The sequence below is a fragment of the Pithys albifrons genome, chromosome 2 (assembly GCF_047495875.1).
Source record: "Pithys albifrons albifrons isolate INPA30051 chromosome 2, PitAlb_v1, whole genome shotgun sequence".
NCBI classification, from domain to species: domain Eukaryota; kingdom Metazoa; phylum Chordata; class Aves; order Passeriformes; family Thamnophilidae; genus Pithys; species Pithys albifrons.
The window spans coordinates 13,115,510-13,138,849 of NC_092459.1; the positions used below are offsets into that span (position 1 = coordinate 13,115,510).

At 45.2% G+C, this 23,340-nt stretch overlaps 1 protein-coding gene across 1 annotated transcript; it reads right to left on the minus strand.

The window, feature by feature from the left end:
- Nucleotides 1-1,532: 1,532 nt before the first annotated feature.
- RRM2 (ribonucleotide reductase regulatory subunit M2) lies at nt 1,533-7,710 on the minus strand. The gene is made up of 10 exons (XM_071547804.1): nt 7,545-7,710; nt 7,391-7,468; nt 6,565-6,699; nt 6,362-6,478; nt 5,721-5,854; nt 4,523-4,617; nt 3,608-3,741; nt 3,090-3,194; nt 2,847-2,960; nt 1,533-2,457 (listed from the first exon to the last, which is right to left on the minus strand). The coding sequence occupies exons 1-10, from the start codon at nt 7,671-7,673 to the stop codon at nt 2,305-2,307; spliced, it is 1,194 nt and encodes a 397-aa protein (XP_071403905.1). The 5' UTR covers nt 7,674-7,710; the 3' UTR covers nt 1,533-2,304.
- Between the last annotated feature and the right edge of the window lie 15,630 nt (nt 7,711-23,340).

Genomic DNA, 23,340 nt, shown 5'->3' on the forward strand with positions numbered 1-23,340 from the left:
TGTCTTTAATGTGTCCACAACTACAATATCTATTACCCCATAAGACCAATGCTTGGCTAAAAGGGACATTCTTTCTACCTCCTACTATAACTGATTACTTGGCCATTTCAAGCAGTCCTTCTATATTATGTTGAAAACACTGTTCCAATTCCTATCTCCCAGGCTTACAGACAGATTAAAGCTTTCTGCCCTAACTGTTTCCGTGTATTGATCCTTGGCACATACTAAGAATCCAGCAGAAAGAGATAGCTATAACATAGGTAGACCCTACTCATACATCAGAAGCCTTTCCTTTTTTGTACATCACTTAAGTATATAAATTATTGTATTTGAATATAAATTGGATGCTGCTAAATTAGTTGGGTCCAAACTAATCTGTTTTATTACTGACTCATTTGTGCTCTAGACGTCACCTTAACATCCTGAGTTCTGATGCTTTATGTCATTTATCAAAGCTTTCACTGCTAAGAGAAGCCAAGAAAAACACAGAGCACAATTTGCTCAGAACAAAATGCTGATATTTAGGCAGAAACAAGCACTAAGTTTCAATGCTTCAAAATAATGTGTCTGGCTATCCAATTTAGCACATCCTTATTCTGGTTCCTAATACATTATTCTCAAACCGCTGCAATCACTGACCTGTTACTAACATCGCTGCTGCAAGGGCATTATTAGAGAACTGTCTGTTAACAGTCCTGTATCTTCTAATTTGAATTCCAGATTAGGGCTTGAAATTTTTTATTTATGGTATTTTTTTCCTCTCTAGCACAGCCTTGGAAGCATGTGCATCCTGCTAGATTCAGGGGAAGAGCAGTCACACACCATCACCTTCACTGCAATCAAGAGTAAAGGAGCAAAGACCAGCAAGTCAGTTAACTTTATACCAAGGCAGCACATCTCCAAGAAACACTGCAAATACTGTGCTTTAAAAGAGGGAGCACTTGAGCAGCAAGAAAAACTCCAGCATACTTTCCTGTAAAGGAAATGCTTTGAGTTCAGTAAAGCTTTTTGTTCATATCAACTGTGCTTGAGGAAAGAGGCGAACTTGCAGAACAGTCCTTGCTGGATGTTAGATCATGGATAAACTATTTTGTACAGCAAGGCAGCAGCCAATCTCAGTCTATCCCACTGTCATTTAATCTTGCTGCAGATCATTTGCAGGAACTGAGACCATGGGGAACTCCTTCACAGACCACATACCTTACACCACTTACATTAAGCATACTCATTCTTCTTGTGTTGACTGTGGGAGTAGTAACCATGTTGTAGCACCCAGTTTTCACCAGTTATGCATTAAAAACTGAATGATGCAGAAGCTTGGAATGCTACCCGCATCAGAAGTAGCTGAATTTGCCCTGAAACATGTTTAGAGCAGTCTTTCCAAAAGTCAGAGCTAAGCACAATTTCACTTGAAATCTAACAACTACATGCCTAAGCAGCTATTTCCTGCAGAACTTGCATTTCCTCATAAAGTCTGCAATTCAGAAGGAAATCAGCACACAGCTTTGCCCAATGGAACACTGAAGCCAATACTGAATCCAACCAGTTCTTTATTACATGAAATACTGTTCCCAGATATTAAAGAAGCAATCAAGTCCAGAAGCCAGCTGCATCTTATTTTTCAGTACCCAGAATATCCAACTTAGTTCTTTACTCTTCATACAAAGTTTCTTCCTGTTCTTCAATGTATTTCAAGATGAATAGTTTTTGATTCACAGCACCATTTTTCAAGTACACACCCAGAAAGAGGCATAAGTAATGAAAGGTTAAGCTAAAAGATTTTTACTTGCGTTTTACTGTTGTTGAGTATTACAAGACAGTTGTTTATTTTACACATTAAAGTGCCAGGTTTATGTACAAACTATTAAAACAATAGTAAAAAAAGGTAAACTTAAAATCTGCTAAGAAAGCAGTGAGGTCATGTAGTGGCCTCCAAAGTTTTCTACAGTCTATTCAACAAATTTACAACAGTTCCTTTGTTTATGGTGAGAATTGTGAAAGTCGGGGGTCAGTGCCCACAACTTCCCATCTTGCAGAAGGAAGTGCCCATATCTTTCATGAAATGGAGTAGCATGTACTGTAAGATACATCTAAACATTCTATGCATTAACACCATTGGTAAAATGTAATTAAAAGGGATTTTACTTTTGGAGTTACACCAGTCTCCTAAAATATACCAGTATCACCATACTTTACAAGAGTGGGATTTTAGCACAGAAATCAAGTCACACTGTGACTCAATATATTGAATGTTTCCCTGTAAACAGGGTAGTATGTACATTAATGCATGTGGTCTCAGTTCATTTAAAATTCTGCATCCAGGGTGAAAGAGTTGTCTGTGGGCTTTGACATGACTCCCATCCTCTGATATTCACCTACTCGCTTCTCAAAGAAATTGGTCTTGCCTTCCAGAGAGATGTTTTCCATGAAGTCAAAAGGATTCTCTGCTTTGTATATCTGAAACACACAGGCAATTCTATAGTCACTGCAGGTGCTCACATCTTGACTATGGAAGAGCATTAGAGACCAATTGGAAGGAATCTAATGGCAGCATCGACAGGCTCACCATGTGTTGAGCAAAAATCTTTGCCCCAAGCCTTCTCTACCATATTTATTCCTGTCTTTCAGCTCCAGTAGACAGAAACAGCTACTCATATAGCTCTTTTTAATTTTATTCTTCCTTCTGTGGGTCTCCAAACAGGATCTAGCAGCAGGACTGCTAAATGATTTCACAAGTTATACCAATATTGCTGCAGCCAATTTAGGATTTGGATTTCTGTAGGAAATTAAAATTAATACAACCTTATCCCCATGAAATATCCTGTGTTATGTATTAAGAGCCTTACCTTGTTAAATCCCAGTTCCAACATCAGCCGGTCTGCCACAAACTCTATGTACTGTTTCATTAAAGTGCAGTTCATGCCGATCAGCTTTACAGGCAGTGCTTCTGTCAAGAATTCCTGCAGATAACAAGCATTTTATGTATAGAAACTGGTATGCAGTCTGTACTATCCAAGTTCATTTTACGTCCAACAGCTTTCCAGCTTTGTTTAATTGCACTGGAGCCCTAAAAAGGGGCAGACAATTACCTGCTCTATGAGAACAGCATTCATGATGATTTCCTTTACTCTCTCCTCTGATGGTTTGTGTATCAAGTGCTTGAACATAAGGCAGGCGAAATCACAGTGCAAACCCTAGAAGTTTCAGAAAATTACTTCAGGAACACAGATTCAAAAGAGCACATGGTAAGTGGTATCATCTTTCTCCTTGCCATGTTATTTAGTATTCCCTACAGACAACTTTCTGCCTCACCAGAAGGCATCACACAAGCAAGTTCAGCCACTACAAGCTGCACCTGCACCAAATGGTGAGGTGCAACTGCGAGAGTTGGTGAGAACCCTTAAGCTACTTTAGAGGAAGTAAAATGCAAAGTTCATTTGTTCTCTTCTGCCAAGATCCACAATGAAAATACATTTAAACGCTTTAGTTAGCCTTATAGACTGCCTGTTTCTAAATACAGTTTTAAAATACAGGCTCCCATTGAGTATCATTCCTTTGAGCTACTGTGGCACATTACCATGTTAAACTGCTAGAATTTAACTCATACCTCATCTCTACTGATTAGTTCATTAGAAAAAGTGAGTCCAGGCATTAATCCTCTTTTCTTCAACCAAAAAATTGATGCAAAAGAGCCAGAAAAGAAGATTCCTTCCACAGCTGCAAAGGCTACTACACGTTCTCCTGTTAAGAAAAGATTTATAGTAATGTTTACTCACACAGAAAACAGAATTAATAAATACCCAGAAGTTGCAAATAGACCAATGAACTGCATCCTGCAAGGCAAATGAAGTTGTTTCTGCACAAGTGAGCTATGGCCTGTCCAAAAAACTATTACAGTAAAGAATTCTGGTCATTACACAAAATAAATATGAGAGGAAGCAAGAACTAACCAGTGGCTACTAAGTAGCTGAAGCCAAGGCTCCTTCCCTCTGGGTTAACCATCAATACATCCTTTTTCAGACAGCTCACTGAAAAAGTGCAGTAATTTTGGCAGCTGATTTAAGTCAGTGTCTGCTCATCTTTGATTAAATAAGAAGTTTGGCCATGGAAAATGCTTTAATGCTAGTGAAATAATGATCTGTATCATCTCACCTTTGAAGCAAGACACCAGCAATCAGCAAGGCAAAGGAGCTACATCCTCCAGTCATACACATCTGCTGGCCATAGATGGCCAGTGCAGCTCCAGACATGTGATGATAATTTAGTTTGATCACAGTCAAGCATATGATGATTGCCACATGGACCTTATCATTCACAGTGCCAGCAATTTTACAAAGATTCTTGTCAATGGCTCATTTGGAGATTAAATAGTTTCTTCATTTCCAGAATTTTACCACTATCTTATACTGGAGTGCATGGATTCTCCCTGTGACAGCTATAATCCCTATGAATTGTGAAGTCTGGAGAAATGGTGGTTCCTCCATATATAGGGAAGGAATTTCATTTTGCTAGATGAACTTACCATACGTTGCTTTCTTGTCCCCAATCCAGCACATGGCCCAGTCAGCCTTCTTTTTAACACATGGTAATGTTTCAATAGCATTAAAAAGAAACTCCCTGAGAAAGATAAACCTCATTAGGATTGGACATCAGCATAACGAGCAGCATCACCATTCACTGCCATCAGCAGTCCTGATCACTCAACTATGCTCTACACCTTCATCCTTTATCTTACTTGACAAAAATATGGCTTTATTTGTTCCAATTAACTATCTTTTCTTCATCTACCCATCACATCAACAGCAGTTCACATGAATGCCCATGACAATATCAGGGGGAGAACTGTTTCACCAAGTGTTGTACTTTACTGAAGCTTTCAAAATTACAGAACAAGCAGGCTCCACTTTCCAGTGCCAAGCACCAGGCCTCTCATGTAAGCAATTCTAGTTGGAATTAAGCATCTCAAGAGCAGAAGTGACATGACCAGATTTCCAAGCAGTAGTAATTAAACATATCTAAACCACAAATAGCACTACACCACCACATGACATTTCACTCAACAGGGTGCTGGTTTGACAGCACCAGAACAACTCAGCCTGGACTGTTCCAAGTCCTGTGGTTACTTTTAAGTCACTATTCTGAGTCACTTCATGATGAAAATTTTATAGTATCCTTCTATTTTCAATCAAGACCAAAGGCTACTCCTTCAGCAAATGCAACATGCTTTTCTCCCAGGTAAAACAGTTGGTTAAGGGCAGCACAAGCCATGTTTAAATGCTTAGCTGTTCAATAAATGCAGCTTTTTATAGATGGCATTATAATAGAAGTGATAGCATTCTCAGAGAAACTTTCCTACATAGCTTTCTACTAGGTGCAGGGGTCCTGCACACGAGCACTTACTGGAGTTTAACATACTCCCCTTATTTGAATGCTCCACGGTTTACATAGTTTCATTCTTGTATTGCAGTATTCAGCTCCACATTTTACATAGTTTCATTCTTGTATTGCAGTATTCAGTTTCACTCCTAATCTAAGTATGTTTCACATTTTAGAGTAAAAAGATATTCCTAAGTAAAACTATTCTTAAGCAGCAGTGTTATTTTATATAAGTCCAGTTTACATCCTAAAATTAGCCTGAAAGCCAGAGAACAATTGATATGCATCATTTAAATCTGAATATTTAGCAAGTTTTGAACTTTTCATCATCAAGCAATACAAACCTCTCTCTAGAATCCTTAATGTAAGTGTCAATAAGAAGACTGTACATTTCTGAATGTATATTTTCCATGGCAATCTGGAAGCCATAGAAACAACGAGCTTCTGTGATTTGTACTTCTTGACTGAACCGCTCCACCTAGAGGAAATAACGGAGTGTTTGCAAAAGCATTTATAAACTGCAGGTTAGAGGCATTGATGCTGTGTAGATCAGTTCTTGTCAGCCCACAAATCTCCAGACTAATTCCAGATATGTGGATTAACTGCAATATGCAGGGCAGTAGCCCCTCACAGCTCCAAATCATGAGATTTTTCTGGATCCCAAGAGAAATCAGAAAATTTGTTTTATTTATCCCCTATTAGTGAAAAGAGCAGCGAGAGGGTGGAAGCAGAAAAGGGCTCTGAACCAAGCAAGTATTACTGTAATGCAGCACTCAGTGCCCCATGGCAAGTGGGCCAATTTGTGGATTACAACACTGATCCCCATTTGCTAATTAAGGTAGGACAGTACTACCTGTCCTAATGCCGTAGCACTCCATGATCCAGCAAACAAGCTGGATCGCCCACAGCAAGTATGTTGAACATGGAGGTACCTGGTTGTCTTCTCAAAGCAGTATTTGTGTCTCTACTGTTCGTATACACTCACCAAGTTCTCATTGACGATGCCATCGCTGGCAGCAAAGAAGGCGAGGACGTGAGAAATGAAGTACTTCTCCTCAGGTTTCAGGGACTCCCAGTGCTGGATGTCTTTGGAAAGGTCCACCTAAAACATTGGCAGGAGAAATAAGAAATGGGGCCTCAGGAGGGAGGCCGGTCCTGAGCCCGGGTCCACAGCCGCCTGCCCCTCACCTCCTCCGCCGTCCAGAAGGAGGCCTCGGCCTTCTTGTACATCTGCCAGATGTCGTGGTACTGGATGGGGAAGATGACGAACCGGCGGGGGTTCTCCCGCAGCAGCGGCTCCTCCTCCTCCGCGCCCCGTGGCACCTGGAGAGAGCGGGAGAGCGGCTCGGGCTCGGGGCTGCGCCGGGCCGGGGGCTGGGGCGGCGCCGGGCCGGGGAGGGAAACCGAGGGGCGGCAGCCTGAGGAGACCCCCGTGAGGGAGAGGGGCGGGAAGGGACGGGGGAGAGAATCCTATGAGGGAAAGGGGCGGGGGGGACACCCCCCGTGGGGGTGAGGGGCGGGGGAGGGACCCTCCGTGAGGGAGAGCGGTGGGAAGAGGCGGGGGAGAGATCCCCCGTAAGGGAAAGGGGCGGGGAGGGCACCCCCCTTGGGGGAGAGGGGCCGAGGAGGGACCCTCCGTGACGGAGAGAGGCGGGGGGAGAGCGGCGCGGGGGACAACCCCCGTGGGGGAGAGGGGCGCGGGGGCTGCAGCCGCCGGGAGGGGACCAGCGGGCTCGGGCGGGGGCAGACCCTGAGATGAGCTCAGCTGGTCAGATCATGGCGCCGATAACACCGAGCCTGTGGGTTCAGTCCCCGTACAGGCCATTCCCTTAAGAGCTAGAGTCGATGATCCTTGTTGTGGGTGCCCTCCAACTCAGGAACATTCGGTGAAATTTCTAACATCTCCAGGAAAGGAAAGACCACCGATAGGGAGCGAGAGGGCGGAGCGGGGGTTGCAGGAGCCTCCAGAGAACGATAGAAGGGCGGGAGCGGTGCCCAGATGTTCAGCACTCACCGGGTTCCCGTCGCTCTCCTGGAAGATCTTGCGGGCCGTCCTGCTGGCCAGAACGCGGGCGCTGCTGAGCGCGGGGGGCTGCGGGGAGAGAGGAGCAGGGTGAGCGCGCTGCGGCGCTGCAGGGCAGGGAGCGGGAGGACGGGCGGGCGCTCACCGTGTTCTCCTTGTCGCTCAATGCCAGGCCCTTCATGGGTGACAAGCTCTTCATAGGAGACTGACTCTTCTTGGGTGACACGCGGGGCTGGTCGTGGCGGGCGGCGAGCGGGGCGCGGGCAGACAGCATGGCTGAGGCGGAGGATGGAGCGGCTGCGGCGGCGGGACGAGCGGCAGGAAGCGGGAATTTCTGCGCCGCCCCTTTATATCCCCTTCGAACTTGGCGCCAGAATGGCCGGCTGGCCACTCACAGACTTCGCCCCGCCCACCTCCGCCCGCCCTCGCATTTCCATTGGCTATTCCGCCTGCCGAGGCCCCGCCTCTCATTGTGCCGGCAGTGGCGGGAGGGAGGGACCCGCCCTTCGTTTTGGCGCCAGCGGCGCGCGGAAAAGGCGGGAGAGAGCGGGAGGAGGCCCCGCCCCCAGCCCAGCCCCCCGCTTATGGGAAAGAATGGTCCGAGTCGGGGAACGGCATCTCGCGCCTATTTGGGAATGATTCCGGTGATTGCCAAACTCGTTTCCGGATGTGTGAGCAGCCATAACCTGGGTTTGGGGTGCAGATCTGCAAATATCACGTTGTCCCCGTCTCTGCATTGCTCTCGCCCTCTCTTCTGGTCCCTCCTACCTACCCATTTGTTTTCACTTTCAACACTGATCCCTGTATTTGCATAGAGACAGATGCCCTATTCCTGATTTTGGAGGTAGAAATGGCTTTCTGGAGAAACTGACTCCCTGTGCCATCTGGTTCCACATGTGTTAAATAAATAGCACAATAAAGAACACAGGTATAAAGAAAGGTGAATGTTCATAATCTTTAAAAAGTCGGCTTTTATTTTTCTATTAATTAAATTGCCTTTTTTTAGCAACATAGTTTTCCTTATCCAACTCCACAAAGGATCTGCTTCTGTCAAGTAAATTTTTTTCCCTGAAGCAATTTTAATGATACCTGGAGCTCCATGAGACTTGGAGATTCTGTTATGTGGGATGCACAAAGGCCTTGAATGAACCGAGGAGTGACTGACATCTGATCATGATGACTTACGTGGCCCAACTCTGCACTGCTCTTGGCTGGAGGAAAGTCAAGAGCAGGAGAGCAGTAGAACTGCATAATGGTACTGTGTTAAATTTACTAGTGTAATGAGTGGATTTGGAATAAAAACTAGAGCACTCCCCTCCACCATCACGTCCAACACTGTAAATTCAAACTGATTACTCATTTCAACAGGTCAGTGTCAAGGTCACAAATGTGGCTCTAAGCTCTCCTCAGCTGGGACATAACCAGAAATGGCCAAGATTTCTGAGAGAGATGAGACTTACTTCTTTTATTGGTCCTATTTAGCACATTGGACTGGTGCAGGCACCCACCCAGCAGATGCTCTGTGGGACCTTTTGTGCTAAATATACATCCCAATATACGAATCTAAATAGACATCTCCATCCCACGAGAGTGACATTGTGAAACCCCATACTAGTAGGCAGCCTGAACAGGCACAGACATGCTCCTGCTCTGTCCCAGGAAGCAGGTGCCAATGGCAGGAGAGCCAGACAGCTCCCAAAAGTCTCACCAGTGTCCATGTAACACCCTCTTATCTCCTGCCACCTCTACAGCTGGTAGGAGGGTTGGCAGAACGATACAGCAGCACCCTCCCCACCCCAGCTAAATTCATTTACCCTGCCACCCCAGTAAAGGACCCCAGAGCTAGCAGCCCACAAGCCCTGGGCTGTGGCCAAGGGCTGTCTCATTGCAACAGCTGTGCTATCTCTGCAGTTCAGCCACTGTTCTCAGAAGTTCATAGCAGGAGATCAAAGCCCTGCCTCAGGGACAATGGCTCTGCAAGGAAAGAAAATGCCAGGAAGAGCACAGAAGGGAGCTGTGAGGAAGCCTGTTGCAACTCTGTGCTGCTATACCTGCTGCAAAATGGTTTTCCTCAATTGCATTTGTTCCTCCTTCATGTACATGTCCCTCCAAGGCCCAACTGCATTTTGGAGCCAGCATTTTCAAGACACCTTCTTTGCCAGAGCTGGGTTCAAGGCAGTAGGCTGCTGCCCTGCCTTGAGCTGCTCAGCATTGCACCAGGGATGTCAGCTAGCTTGTTCTCTTTCTTTGGTTGTGTGAAAGGATGCTCTGCCCTTACCACTTCTGGACACTACTTCTGAGTACTGTGTGTTTAAAAAAAAAAAAACAGCCCCAAACTTGACTAAGTTCTCACCTTCTTTGTTCACAGGAATTCAGACACTCAGAAAGGTGGAAGTAAGAGCAGCCCGGGGCAGTTGGGTGAGGTGGGTGTCGGGTGTTGTGTAATCACAATGTTCACACAGCTCCCTCTCCAGACTGCCCATGCTGGGGTCCCAGCACCCACCTCCCCCCATACCCAGAAATGTTTCATCAGCTGCAGATGATGCTCAGCAACAGCTTCTGTCCCAGCCACTGCTGTTGTGGCACCCTCAGTGCCAGCACGGCAAAGCCCCTTCCCACCAGGCACAGCTTACAGCCCGAGACCTCATGTCCCCATCACACCTCTGCCTCATCACCACAGTACTGTTTTGGCTCTTAGCTGACCGACCTGCTGGCCTTGGGTAGCACTCAGGGCAGCGTTGTCCTTGCTCAGAGGTTCAGTTTTCTTCCATTTTAATGCAGATTGCCTACAGGACAGATAGATAGTAACTCCAGGTTGCTGACTGCCTCCCACCACTGCAGCAACTGGTCTGATGAAAGTCAGTGAGGATAACTGACTCATCACTCGCTGAGGACTCAGTGTTTGCTGATGCTTTTTCCCTGATTTGAGGGAGGTGTTTTGTTTCCTTGGCCTCATCCAGCCACATTCATCCATCCCAAATCCTCAAATCCTCACCCACTGCTCAGTCTGACAGGGTTGATATTTGCATCATGCTGAAGGGTCCCTGGTTAGGCTTGCATTCCAGATGCAGCAAAAAGAAATCTAAATACTCTAAATATGAGAGACAGAGTAAGTGAGCAGGAGGAGACCATCAGCCAATACCTATGAGATGGTAAGTGATGGTCTCAATGACCTCCACTTTCTCCAAGAGGTTTGGAGGTAGCCTTCAGCATTTCCTCGCATGCTCACCCAGCTATTCTGAGGAGAAGGATGCTCTGCATCCCCTCAGAACTGTTCTGAATCATAAGGAGTTAGACCAGAACTTCAACAATTTGAATGAAAAATTTGCCCCATCATCTTGCCTCCCAGTTTAGAAGTCATCTCCCTCCACTTACTGCAGGATTTGTAACTGTGTGAAAACAGAGCTGCAGGGCTCTGCCTGTTGAGCCAAGGTACTTCAATAGGCTGAGAGATCACTGAGAGATCTAGAGCAGAACAAAACTAGTATTTATTAGCATGATTCTGGCAGGATAGCATATTTCCAATGCAGCCCATTAATTTGCAGGTCTGAGAGCACCATCATCAGCCATGTGGTTACCTGATGATCAAGCCTCCCTAGACATAACGAGCAGCTATTGGAAAGCAAAGCCTTTGCATGTTTAGCATCCCCACTGTCTTTAATTTTTTAAAACTGAGTTTCTTGACTATTCAAGGTCCTTACTCAACATTTACAACTCTCAGGACAAAGTCTGCAGGTAATGTGTGACCACATGCAGGGTTATAATGGTGTAACTGGATATATTATTTCTTTGCTGTTCTTGAAACTGGGCACAGCACTACAGACACAGTCCCACAAGTGCCAGGTGGATGATCCAGCATTAAAAGATTGCAAAGAACTGGAAAAACAACACTTTCCAATCAGCTGCACTTGCTGGTCATCAACAGTCAGTAATACCCAAGAGTACAGCTGATTTTGGTGCCTTCCTCAGGATCTATGAGAAGATTACAGAGCTGAAGTAGCGATTTCCAACACTGTATTCATACCTTAGCTCAAGAAGGTTGTTGCTCTTCCTTACTGGTAGAACCACCTTCTTGTTTCCTGCAGCAGAAGAAGGCAATGGCTCCAGCCTTTTGGCCCACTGTTGACTTGCCTCAAGCAGGTTTTGGTCTCAGGTCATGTGCTCTGGCCATGGAGGCTGTGACTGTTCTCTTGCCACATATGGACAATTACATGTCATTCCTGCTCTAAAAGCCTGTCAGTCACCACAGAACAGTGAAGTTCCCTGAGGGTTACACTCCTCTGCACTTACTCAGAACTGCCTGTTAAAGGATGCAGCCCCAGGTCCTCCATTTCTGGGCAGGCCCATTGTTTATGTCAGCAGGGCTCTTGCACAGCAGCATTTCTGGGGCATCTCTTCATTGCTACCGAACACACAGTCTGAGCCACCCTTTCCCTCTTCAGCCAGAAGACAACCTTGCCATTTTAGCAAAGCAGACGTGTCCTCCCTGTTTTTCTGAATAGTTCCAAAGAAAACCACCTTCAAACCATGAAAGTCGATAACTGAAGAGACAAAGGCAGGGCTACAAATCATTTTTCTTAACCTGGTCAGCAGTGGGCACTTTATCACCCAGACCTTACTCATCAGCAGGGAAGTCCTTTGTATCCTCCATCCCTGCTCTGTCTGCTCCCATTGCCTTTTGTTTTCCCTAGCAGAGATTTTTTTACCCCCTGGAAAATGCAGATTATCTTCAACAAAGTGGACACCTCTCACCACCAGACTTCCTGGTGTATCCTGGCGTTCCTACCCCAAAAAATCACCTAGTCAAATTGGTGTGAAAGGACTGAGAAAGCATCCTGCCTCCCACCTTTGAGATAGTACAACATTTTGGCCCTGTTCTGCTCCAGATGCCCATCACATGGGCATTCATGCAGCAGGGCAGAGAAAACAGGGAGACTTATCATTGCACTCTTCTGGTGGCATCTGCCAGACACTTCCCTGTAGAGCATGAGAAGGTTCAATATTTGTCAGGGTTCAATTACAATTAAGCCAAAGAAGAGACAGGGAAACCCAGGTTCCTTCCATGCCCTGTCCTGTTGCTCTGCCAGGGCAAATTCCACTGTGGGGTCTAGCAGTAACCCCATGGTGACAGGACAGGGTGCAAGGGCCTCTTTGCCTGGTCAGTCCCTGTGCACAATGACACAGCAGTAGAAAAGATCCCAAATGCATTCAAGTAAGTGAAAGATGAGATAGGAATATATCTACATACGAAGGCAGTAATCAACCCTAGGAGTTGTAACCGGGGAAAAAGGAGGTATAATGGAAATAAGAAAAACAGAGAGAGACAAGTGTCTGCAGCACTCATGGAACCATGAAAACACAGCAAAGTGGGTTTGTGTTGAACTTTTATTCAAGAGGATAACCACAGGTGGATAAATTGATGCAGGTCTGATATTAAATGGCATAGAGGCCTGTATGGGAATGTAGGTGACAAAAAAAGATTGGCATATATTATGCTTTCAGCAGTACAGACAGACTGATAATAAAGTCTCTTTCTTGATAAAGGCACATTTGATTCACTGCTTTGTGGCATTGAGAGGATTAAAACTGGTTAACTGATTGATTTTAGAAAGTCACTGTAGGGGCATATCATTACCAGCTCATTATCCTGGGGTGTCTGCAAAGTTCTCCCATGGTAGATGTTGTGGGTGGTAAATAGTGAGTGTAAAAGTGGCCTGTCTCACTCTGCCCTTGGTATTAATGAGCCTAAATGCAAGATCATTCACTAGGGAAGAAAACTGAAGATCACATTTTTGAAATGCTGGACTGGGCCTGCAGAGAGGGTCTCCTGGGTGATGATTCATAGCAGCTCCATCAGCAGCTTCCTAGGCTAATCCATGGTCAGCAGAGCAAACCAGGTCCTCTGCTCCATCAGCAGAGGCATCACAGCTGGAGACATGATTTCTTCCCTCAGCATTTTGTGGGAGACCATCCATGGGGCACCCCTCGGGGAGCTCAGCTCAAGATTCAGCCACCCAAAGGCGGGTGTCTACCCATGGGTGGGGTGTGTAGGCAGCACTGAGGGTACCTGAGACATTCTGAAGCATCCTGCCTGACCTTGCTGATCCCTAAAGACCAGTCATTCCCCCTGGGCCACTCCTGCCAGCCACACATCTAGGTCCCCCTGAAGCCTCTCAAATGGCACCAATATCCATACTTAGATAACTGAGTCAAGCCATTCAATATGAGATGTCTGGATATCTAAATGCATTGCCATTATCTCAAACCAAAAACACTCACTGTGCACAGTCCCATCAAAAAAGGGTAGAAAGGATGTTGACGATGTTGGAGCAGTTCAGAAGACAGCTCCAGGGCAGAACAGAGGCTTACAAGCCTGCCCTGGAGGAAGAAACTGGAGCAAACTGTCCAATTCGCTGCTACTGAGAAAGAGTTGGGGAGCAGCCAGGTAACCACCCTGACCAAGTAGTGCTATAATCAGCCAAGGGGTAAAAAGTCATAAGATCTTACAGCTTTGAGCAGTCATCAGAACATGGGTTTCAGAATGAATATATTTCTCACCAGTTGTAATTATGCACTGAGCCAGCTCTCCTGGGCATACAGTAGATTCCTCAATTCCCAGTCATGATTTCAAGACTTCACGTGACAGTTTTACTCAGGCACATTATGTTTTGCTCAGCAGTTACTGGCAAGTTTCACTGAGCATAAAAGGATTACAATGAATTATTTTTTTAGTCCTTTTGCCTGGCATCCAACAAGATGGTCTTTCTTTGGACAGCAGGCTCAAGGGCTTGCCAGGAGCTAAGTCCCCCCTAGCTATGCCTGTTGGCACACACAACTAAAAAAAAAGGGGGGGAAAATCTTCAAGATAAAGTTTTAACACTGAAAACATCAATAAATAAATCCCTGATATTTTGTGTACAGCAAAACACTCTGATTTCATGTAAGTCCAGCAGAAAAAAAAATTAAAACAGGAGACAACTCTTACCAAGAGAGACCCACAGTACCTGCTCCACCACATATTGCCACGACTCCCTCTTGGGGGTTCAGTGACCTCTAGCATTATCAGTGAATGCTGAGACATAAACAATTCCTTTAAAGGATACAGCATTTTCCACACTCCCTTCCTTCTAAAACCCTTAAACAGATCGATTCTCTCCTTTCCCACACCAGCCCCCAGGGAAGAAGAGGGATTATTTTGTTTTATTAACAGATATGTTTCTGTGTTTCTGCAGCTGAATTACTACTGGTGTTTCCTTCCTAACAGAAACTGGGAAAGCTTCCACTATGTAAGCATCCTAGATCAATGACAGATGGATAGAACAAGGCATTATATGACCACTCTTTGCTTACACTGCATTGTGGAATTGCATCTCCTCTACCATTTTCTACGATAGCTGCCTTCCCTGTGACTGGTCCCATCTCTTCTTTATCTTTTTCTGTTATTTTTTAGTGTTAGTTTTGAGTTCCCATCTATTTGCTTTTCTCCAGTGCTGCCACATAAATTTCTCAGGACAAGAAAATTTGCATGCTCTTTCCACTGGAATCCTGCTCCCTCCGCACCTTGGCCATGAGGGGGACCCGCTGAGCACCAGACTTGCTCATCCACTTCCATTCTCATCTGCCACAACTGCCCCATATCCAGGGCCCAGTGCCTCAGCTCCCAGCCCATCAGGGATCCCAGCTCAAAAGCAGCTTTGGAAAGCAACATGTACCCCATGCATGACATATTCCTTCCCTGGCCACAGTCCTGACATCCCAGCTACATATATCCAATGATAACACCTAATGTCTCCAACTCTATGCAGTGACAACACAGGTACATGACAACCTGGGAATGAAGTGATTTCCTAAGGTCACAGTGCACAAAGGAGATGAGAGTGCTCCACAGCTACTATTCTGTCTATCATCTCTTCTCTGTGGTGCTCAGAGATGCTCTGCTGCAAAGTTAATGAGCACAGGCAGAGACCTCAGAGCAGCAAGGCTGCACAAGGTAAAGGAGAGATGGTGCAGATGATCCACACTGTTTGGACTTTGTATGCTGGTCTAATAAAGCCATAATCCTTCTTGGAAATGTCTGGGTGCTGCTTGAAGGGAGAACAAGACTTCACATGGGTTAGCAGACCCGACACACCCAAACTGGGGAGGAGTAAAAGAGACCAGAGCTCCTTTCCTTCTTCCTTCTGATTTTCCTGAAATTCAGGCACCCTGGTGCCTTTTTTTTTTCTGTTAAGATGGTCCGAGCTCCTTCCAATAGGTGCTCTGGCTCTAAGCAGAACACACACTTCCTCTGTCTTGTGCTGGCAGTTATCAAAACACTTTGCAAAGGAAATACTAGAGGTGGAAGGCAGGTAAATGCCACCCTGACACTCGATCCCATCACATCTTGGCTCCTTCACAGGCAACATAATTTTCAACTACTGAGGGAGAAGAAAAATGTTTCAGACCATGGTAATACACCAAAGAGAAGTCTCTGCTGACAGCTCTGCCTTTTCCAGCTTATGCAAGACCAGTCTCTCTCCTGTGTCTTCAAAGAGCACCACTGTTAGTTTGACTCTTCTGACTATGTTTTGATTCCTTTTCTGCAGTTCTTACCCTTATTTTCCTCAAACAAATAATGTACTGCAATACTGTATACAGGTGCATGCCAGGGCTCCTAGGACAGTGTCTGCCAGCAGGTTCTGGGGGAGGCTGTGGGACATGGTGATATGTGGGAGCAGGGCTAGGATCAGTACCATTGTTCCCAAGCAATTCCCCGTTATCACAGTTGTTGCTATTGGGAGATAATAAGTGAAGGAAAGCAAGAAACTGATAATAAAGCTAAAATATCTTGGGAGCCAAAGCTCAGGCAGTGCCCTTGTAGGGCTGAGCCATCAGAAAAGCAAAGAGCAAAGCATGGAGTTGCACACCTTTCACAACTCCTGGAGGTTAGACACAGACATGGGTCTACTGAGGATGAGGATCTCCTCCATCTCACCCTGCATGGTACCTGCTATGCTGCTGAACCCCAGCACAAGCACTTGTCACCCACTCTGAGCCTGCTTATATCTTGTATTTTCAAAGCCATTCACTTGGCACCAGGGTAGAAGAAAGGCTCTGCTCATGCCCCACATGTCCCATTGCGCTGCTTCTACAAAATTTCTCTCAATACCCTGTAAATAATCTATAGCAATAACCTTAAAAGCAGCCCATGCTGGTTTCACATGGAAGCACTAATAAAATTGGAAGATGCTAGGAATTGTGAGGAACATATACCCACAACTGCTTCATTTTTCAAGTCAGTCTAACTGATTGCAGCCACAAGTCATGCAACATTTTGTTAAATAAGGAAGACAGATGTATTGAGCTTGCCTGGCAAGCCCAGAAAGAGTAAGTATGGCCCTTTCAGGGGGGATAAGCTGGCCCTGCTCCCATTCAGTGTGGAGTGAGGTGAACAGCTATCATCTGCTCTGATGTGGCCAAACAGAAATAGAGCAAAACCAGACATATTCAGCAGTTGGGCATTTATACAAGTATCTGACGATGTAAAGAGTAACCACCACCCTGCTCTCAAACCAGAAAAAGCATTTGGCTGCCTGCCATGGCTGTGGTCCAGGCCTGGAGGGGCACAGTGCAGCCACTGATACCTCCCTCCACAGCTCTTACTCATCCTCCAGAGCCAGCTGGGGCTTTTGATGCTAACTTTGTGGGGTGAGCCCAGACTCCAGTGGGTGATGTGCAGTCCCCCTGCAAGCTACAGCTTCAAGGTCAAGGTGAGAGCCGTGAACATTGTTAACTTCCAGAGGCAGTGAGGTGAGATGTGGGCATCTCCAGAAAATGCTTCAAAGCACCATTCCTTTGGCTATTAACTACTCTGAGCCAGGTAAATTTAGGGCAGGGACTAAGAGCGGCCCCGTGCACTGCTGAGGCAGGAGGAGGCACATCCCCACTGTGTCAGGTGCACAGCAATGCTGTGCTTACACCACATAGCCTGTGTGTGCACACAACAAAACCCATGTCAGCAGCAGCAGGTGGGCTGCAAACCTCTGAGTTCCTTCTGAAGTGCCAGGCAATGGCATGTCTCATGGGCTGGGAATTCTGTACCCTGGTGCAGAAGCAGCAGCTGGCCCCTCAAAGACTCTGGCCCAGCTGTCCAGTTGGCAGAGCTGAGTAGCAACCTCTCAATCTGAGAGCCTGATCCTTTATCTCCTGTCACTGCCCAGGCTGCAGCAACAGAATCCTCAGGGGTAACAAGTAGCACAGAGGAGGGCAGCCTTCAAAACTGGTCAGGCACAGCCAAACCACCCAACAACAGCAGTCAGCAGTGGTGTTTACTCCCAGGTGATCAGGACCTGGCAGGGAGGACAGTCACGCAAAAGGAAGTACTACTGAGCTGGGCAGCCCTCTCCATCCCTCTTTTGAGCTTCTCCTGGATCTGATCCAGGCTCTGTGTCAGGTTCAGCACTGGGCAACAGCCACCCTTGGTACCATCAGTGACATGTCCTGGTGGTAAACACAGGATTTCTCAGACATGCACCACTGTCATGTTTTCATCCTCCCTCAGTGCCTGACACTGACTGAAGCAGTAGCCCATTTCCATGTACATCTGTGTTTCAAACTGTGTAGTGCCAGAAATGAAAGTCCTGATGGCTGCACCCCTGGGGGTCTACTCCTGACTCCAAAAGGTGACACACTTTAGATGCTCAGTGTCTGAGAGGTGCTCATCTACTGAGGTGATAGAAAACGGTGACTTCTGTCACAAAATTGGACAAACATTTCCCTGCTCCTTGCTATCTCCTTTTCACAGGCTTCCAGAAGTCACATTTTATGAGCATATTTTCAGATAGCTTCTTCTCATTGTTTGCTCAAGCCAGCTTAATTTCTTGTAACATTGTACAACCAGTTAGGGTTGATTTACATTTAGCATTGTAAGAAAAAACTACTCCTGACAGACTGAGTTTAGCAAGAGGAAAAGCATGATGAAGTTGGGATTTTTGTTGGGTTTTTTGTACCTAAAGCCTATTTAGCCTCTAGGTAGTGAGATAGAAAAAAAAAAGTTTCTAATACAGAAAAGCTCTCTGGTCTCTATTAAGCATTAAATGGCTGATTTATTCACTAGAGGGAGGGGTAAGGGTTTTTCACTTGCAATCCTTTCCAGATGATTATTATTCTACTTAAAATGCCTTCAAAAATCAGCTTTTGGTTCTAATCCATGTTAAACAAGAGCTTGGGGAAAACTTTGTCTGGTGAGCTAACAGAAGCTTCATTTCAAACTCAAATAACCTCTTCGTGGGAAGCTCTTCTGGAAACAGTATAAAAACAAACATTGAGGGGGAAAAACAAAAGGGAAGAAGAAATCATATCCTACTTCTTCCCCCAACTGACCTCTGCTATTGATACCCTCCATGTTGTGAAGAGTCCTTTTTGTGATCCCCCTTAGCTCAGATCATGTGCAAATCCCAAGCCTATGTGCATTTATTAGCAAGCTCAGGTATCTAAAGATTAAAAGACTTATTTATAACACGAAAATTAAATACATTGAGACTGCAAGAAAGCAACAACTTTCTTACAAATGACTATACCAACAGTCAAAACTAGTAGGAATAAGCCATCATACAACTGTTTTAAAAGACCAGACTTTTCCTTTTGTTTTCCTGTTTTTTAAATGGAACAAGAGGAAAAGCAGTAGAAATCTTCAGTAAGATGCCTGTCAATGCCAGCTTGTGTTTGTAACACAATTTAGGTTCCTATGATGTTGTTTCAGTGTGACTAATAGTATTTAAAATAAAGTCTGTGCAATAGCCACATCTGAAATTCATACAGAAATCTGAGTATTACCAAAATAGCCAAAGAAAGCTAAGTAACAAACCAAAACCCTGAGAATATCTCATGTCTCAGCAGGTGATATAAAAGTAGTTCTTTAGAAGAAGTTATTGAATCCAACTTTAAAAAGGTCTTTGTTCCCCTCATGTCTTGAACAACATTTTAAGGATCATCTATAAAGCAGCACACTCTAAAAGTCAGTGGATAATTCTTGTAGCTAATAAAACCAAGGCAACTTTGGTACAATATTAAAGCAGTCACTGTTAATGGATTACAGGATTTGTAAACTGTCCTGCTGCAAAGGCATCCAAAGCACTGCAGGAATGTGGCAGTGTTCCCCAGCATGGGCCTGCGGGTTTCAGTCCAGGATTTCCCCATCTCACTAGGTGGTAGATCATTCAGATTATGACCTCAGATTGGTTTGCTCTTTCTTTTTGCTAGAAACACTGCAAAAAGCAGGCCAGAGACAGTGGCTGAGGCTGTAAGTGTCTCTCTTTGACTAAGTGTCCAGCTCCCTTGCTGGGGTAGGGCACTCCATGCCAGTCACACCACAGAGTAACCCAAGGATGAGAAAGTTCCTCTGAGGTGGATAGAGAAGGCATCACCACTCATACACATAGGGATGGCCACAGGAGCACAGGAGGATCTGATGCTTGGCACATTTTGCCTATAATTTGGACAGCATGGTCTAGCATTGTGTGCATCCCCAAGGCACCAGTGTTGGGATGTGGACATTTCTCAGATGACTGAGTGACCAGGAGCTGTAGAACTGTGTCTTCAGCAGGCACAGCAGGACCAACTTTGCTGGGTACTGCATTCACGTACAAGGGGCACGTACCTGAAAGAAAGAAAGATAAATTCAGTCATAGAACACGAATGAAGAATAAAAACTAATCTTCTCGCCCCAAGGCAGAGACCCAGTTCTGTGGTTCTCGCTGTATGTTTCCCATAGACCCCAAGAATCTCCATGCTATTTCAATAGATCTTCAAAAATCAACAAAACCTATTGCCACAACAGCTGAGGCTCACATCTCTAAGATAAGCATCCTTTGGGGACCCATCACCTCAAAACCTGCATGAAGGTCTGCTGCATCCAACCCAACAGCTTCTGAATTGCTGCCAACTGTTGAGCAGTCTCTTTCCAAGCACTGACTCAGCTGAAGGCAGCACTGCATTAGACTGCCTTATGGGCAGGGAAATACACCACCATCAGCACAAAGGGAGTCCACGCACAAGGTTTTATAGCACACAATTTATTATTTCCATCCTCATTACACCAAGGTGTCAAGCGAGATCCTGAAGTTAAAACGGCAGCAGTTAGCATGCTAATGGCTATGCTCATTTTCAGCCCCGCACCCAACTCCACAGCACACAAACCACTCAGACTGGGAAAAAAAATGCAGCCTGCTGCTCCAGTGTTAGCACTTTGCAATTAAATCCTCACCTTGCCATCTCTCGCTTAGAGCAGTGTTGCCAGAAATAGTGCAGCCAGGCCTGGCTTCCCACTTTTCTCACATCTTTACTCTTCCAGCAGGCTGCGACCACTTGGTGTGTCAGTGCCAGCAGTTCATAAACCCTTGCTCTATGGGGAGCCATATCCTAATAGCACAAACCCACACTGACAATGCTCTGTTATACACAGGCTTTGAAAGCTTTGTGGTTAAATCCATTAACCATGTGCATTTAGAAGAGATGCAATTACTCTGCCTGTAACTACAACTCAGTGAGCCATCAGGCAGAAAGAAACACTGTGGACATTCACCAACAATCACCATTCCAGGCCTCCCATAAGAAAAAATGTACTGTCTCATCTGTACCTTGGGCAGCACATTGCCAGCAAAGAAAAGTGAAGGCAGCTTCTTCCATGACCTTTGTTACTGCAGTTTTAAAGGGGGAAAAAAACCACATAAAACTTTTAATTAAGCAAGCCTATACTTACTTCAAAACCAAACCCTACCCACATTAGCAGGAGATTTAGCATTAAGTTCTTCTGGGGATGAGGGAAGCATTTGTACCAGCCAACAAAGCATCTCTGCACTCTCTGCTTTGCCATTTACAGAGTTGAGGTAACCACATCCACCCTGAGAGGGGCAGGGAATATTCATTAACTGATGGTTATGCAATGCTTTCAAAGGAAAGTCATGTGTTTACAGTTTCCTTTTGTCATAATTAGTGTCACATACTACAGAAACATCTCCAGCACTTTAATACCCAATTTGTGTAAGGGGCATTTCAAAAAGCTCAGCAAAAAAAAATTCCTTGTTATTAAACTATTCCCACATAAATATGCTTGGCTCCTACAGGTGCCCTGACATGTCTCAGAGGAAGCAGGTAGTAGGCAAAAGTTTGACTTGCTCATGACTCAGTGATATTAAATCAACTCACTTTAACTAACTGTCTCTGACTCAGAGAGCACTATTTATCACACTGCTAAAAAAAATTAAGAAACTAAAAGAATATCTTCTGCCTTCACTGAAAGCAAGCCTGGTTCAGGTGGCTATCTGAGCACAGGAGGGGAGGAAATACAAATTTATTGGTGTCCTCTGTGCTAAAAATTCCAATATATTTTTCAGGACTGATCAACGGAGGTGCCAAAGTTGTGCTGTTTATTGTGAGACCTGAGCTGTAACTTCACTGCAATGTGTCACTGGCCCCAGGGCAAGGCACTGGTCCGTCTTGGGCTCAAGGCTCCTGAGCAGATATGACAATGAGCTTCCATATGGCCTGTTAATGAAGGTCACTAAAAGTTCTCAGCAGAAATATCTTTTGATATCTCCTGGACAAAACCATGTTTCTGTTTGATCACTGTCAGATGTCATTTGAGTACTAATCCTTAGAAATACCTGAGGCACTTGACCTTCTTATGGGAACTTCTCCCCATGTTTTGCAAACACAGACTTGACTGCAAGCACTGCTGAAGTGTTGCTGACATTTCATGCCATCCTGGAACTGACTAAACAGGGACAAAAGTTCTAGAGGAAGAAAAGGAAGGATTTTTGCAGAGATGATGTCCAGGTGGTATTGTACAGGTATTAACCAAGGGCATAAAGAGTTATTTAAGGTCATGATGGGGACCAAAGTAATAAACAGTTCAGACCTACAGAAAAGCAGATTAATGGTAGAAGAAAAACACATGTGAAAATAAAGGCAAGGAGTACATAATGTGACAGGTCCTATCATTTTGTTTGAAAATATTTTTTATGCAGAGCATTTCTGTCCCTATACAGTACTCCCCAGAGATACTCAAAACTGGACAAGACCCTGAGCTTGCCCTGCATTGAGCAGAGAGTTGTCCAGAGAACCTTTCAGGTGGGACACCTCTAGGACATCTCAAATGGTTCTGTTTTTCCATGTGGAGATTCAGTTGAGCCACAGTTTGCCGGAGTCTCTGCTCCTCCGTGAGCTGGAGAAGCAAAAATCTTCCTTGCCAGCAGTACTGATTTGCCAATCACCTCTGTTCCCAGTCAAGTTACTTCATGTTTTCAGATTTGCAGTCACTGAGTTTACAAGAGCCAAACCCTTGGATCTGTGACCCACAGTTCTGGGAGTTCACAGAGAAATCCTGTCTTTCCTCCTTCCCCTTTTGTAACTTTCCAGCAGCATGAAGGTGAAGGCAATGCCAGTCTTTGGGCTCCGATACCTCAGGTCTGCCTTCTGGAAAAGCACAGCTTGACATTTTTAGGTACATGCTGGAAGGTACATTGCACGTTAGCTACCTGCTGTGGAGGTCAACTTTTTTATAAAATAAATACTTTTCAAATCTTCCTTGACACTAATGCCTTCAGGTGTGAAATACCAAAAATTGTACAAGTTCTTTCAATTAGAAGAATGCAAAGGCTTCCTCTGGAGGTAAAACCCCATGATTTTGCGCATTAAAGCCAGGGTAGATAAAAGGAAGGTCTCTTCACAAGCAATCTGATCCTGTTCACCCCACCCTTTGCAGATAAAACTCCAGGAAATCCTGTCCTGCCTCTCCCTCAGTTCACCCAGCTCGGGTCCCCCCTTCACTCCATCCAGGAGACGGCTACGCTCTATCACAGCCCAGCTTCAGAGATCTTCCTTACAAACCTACTTCATCTCTGCAGCTGGTTAGGTGACACAGGTTTGCTACCACCAGGATAGGTCCTGCAAATCCTGAAGGC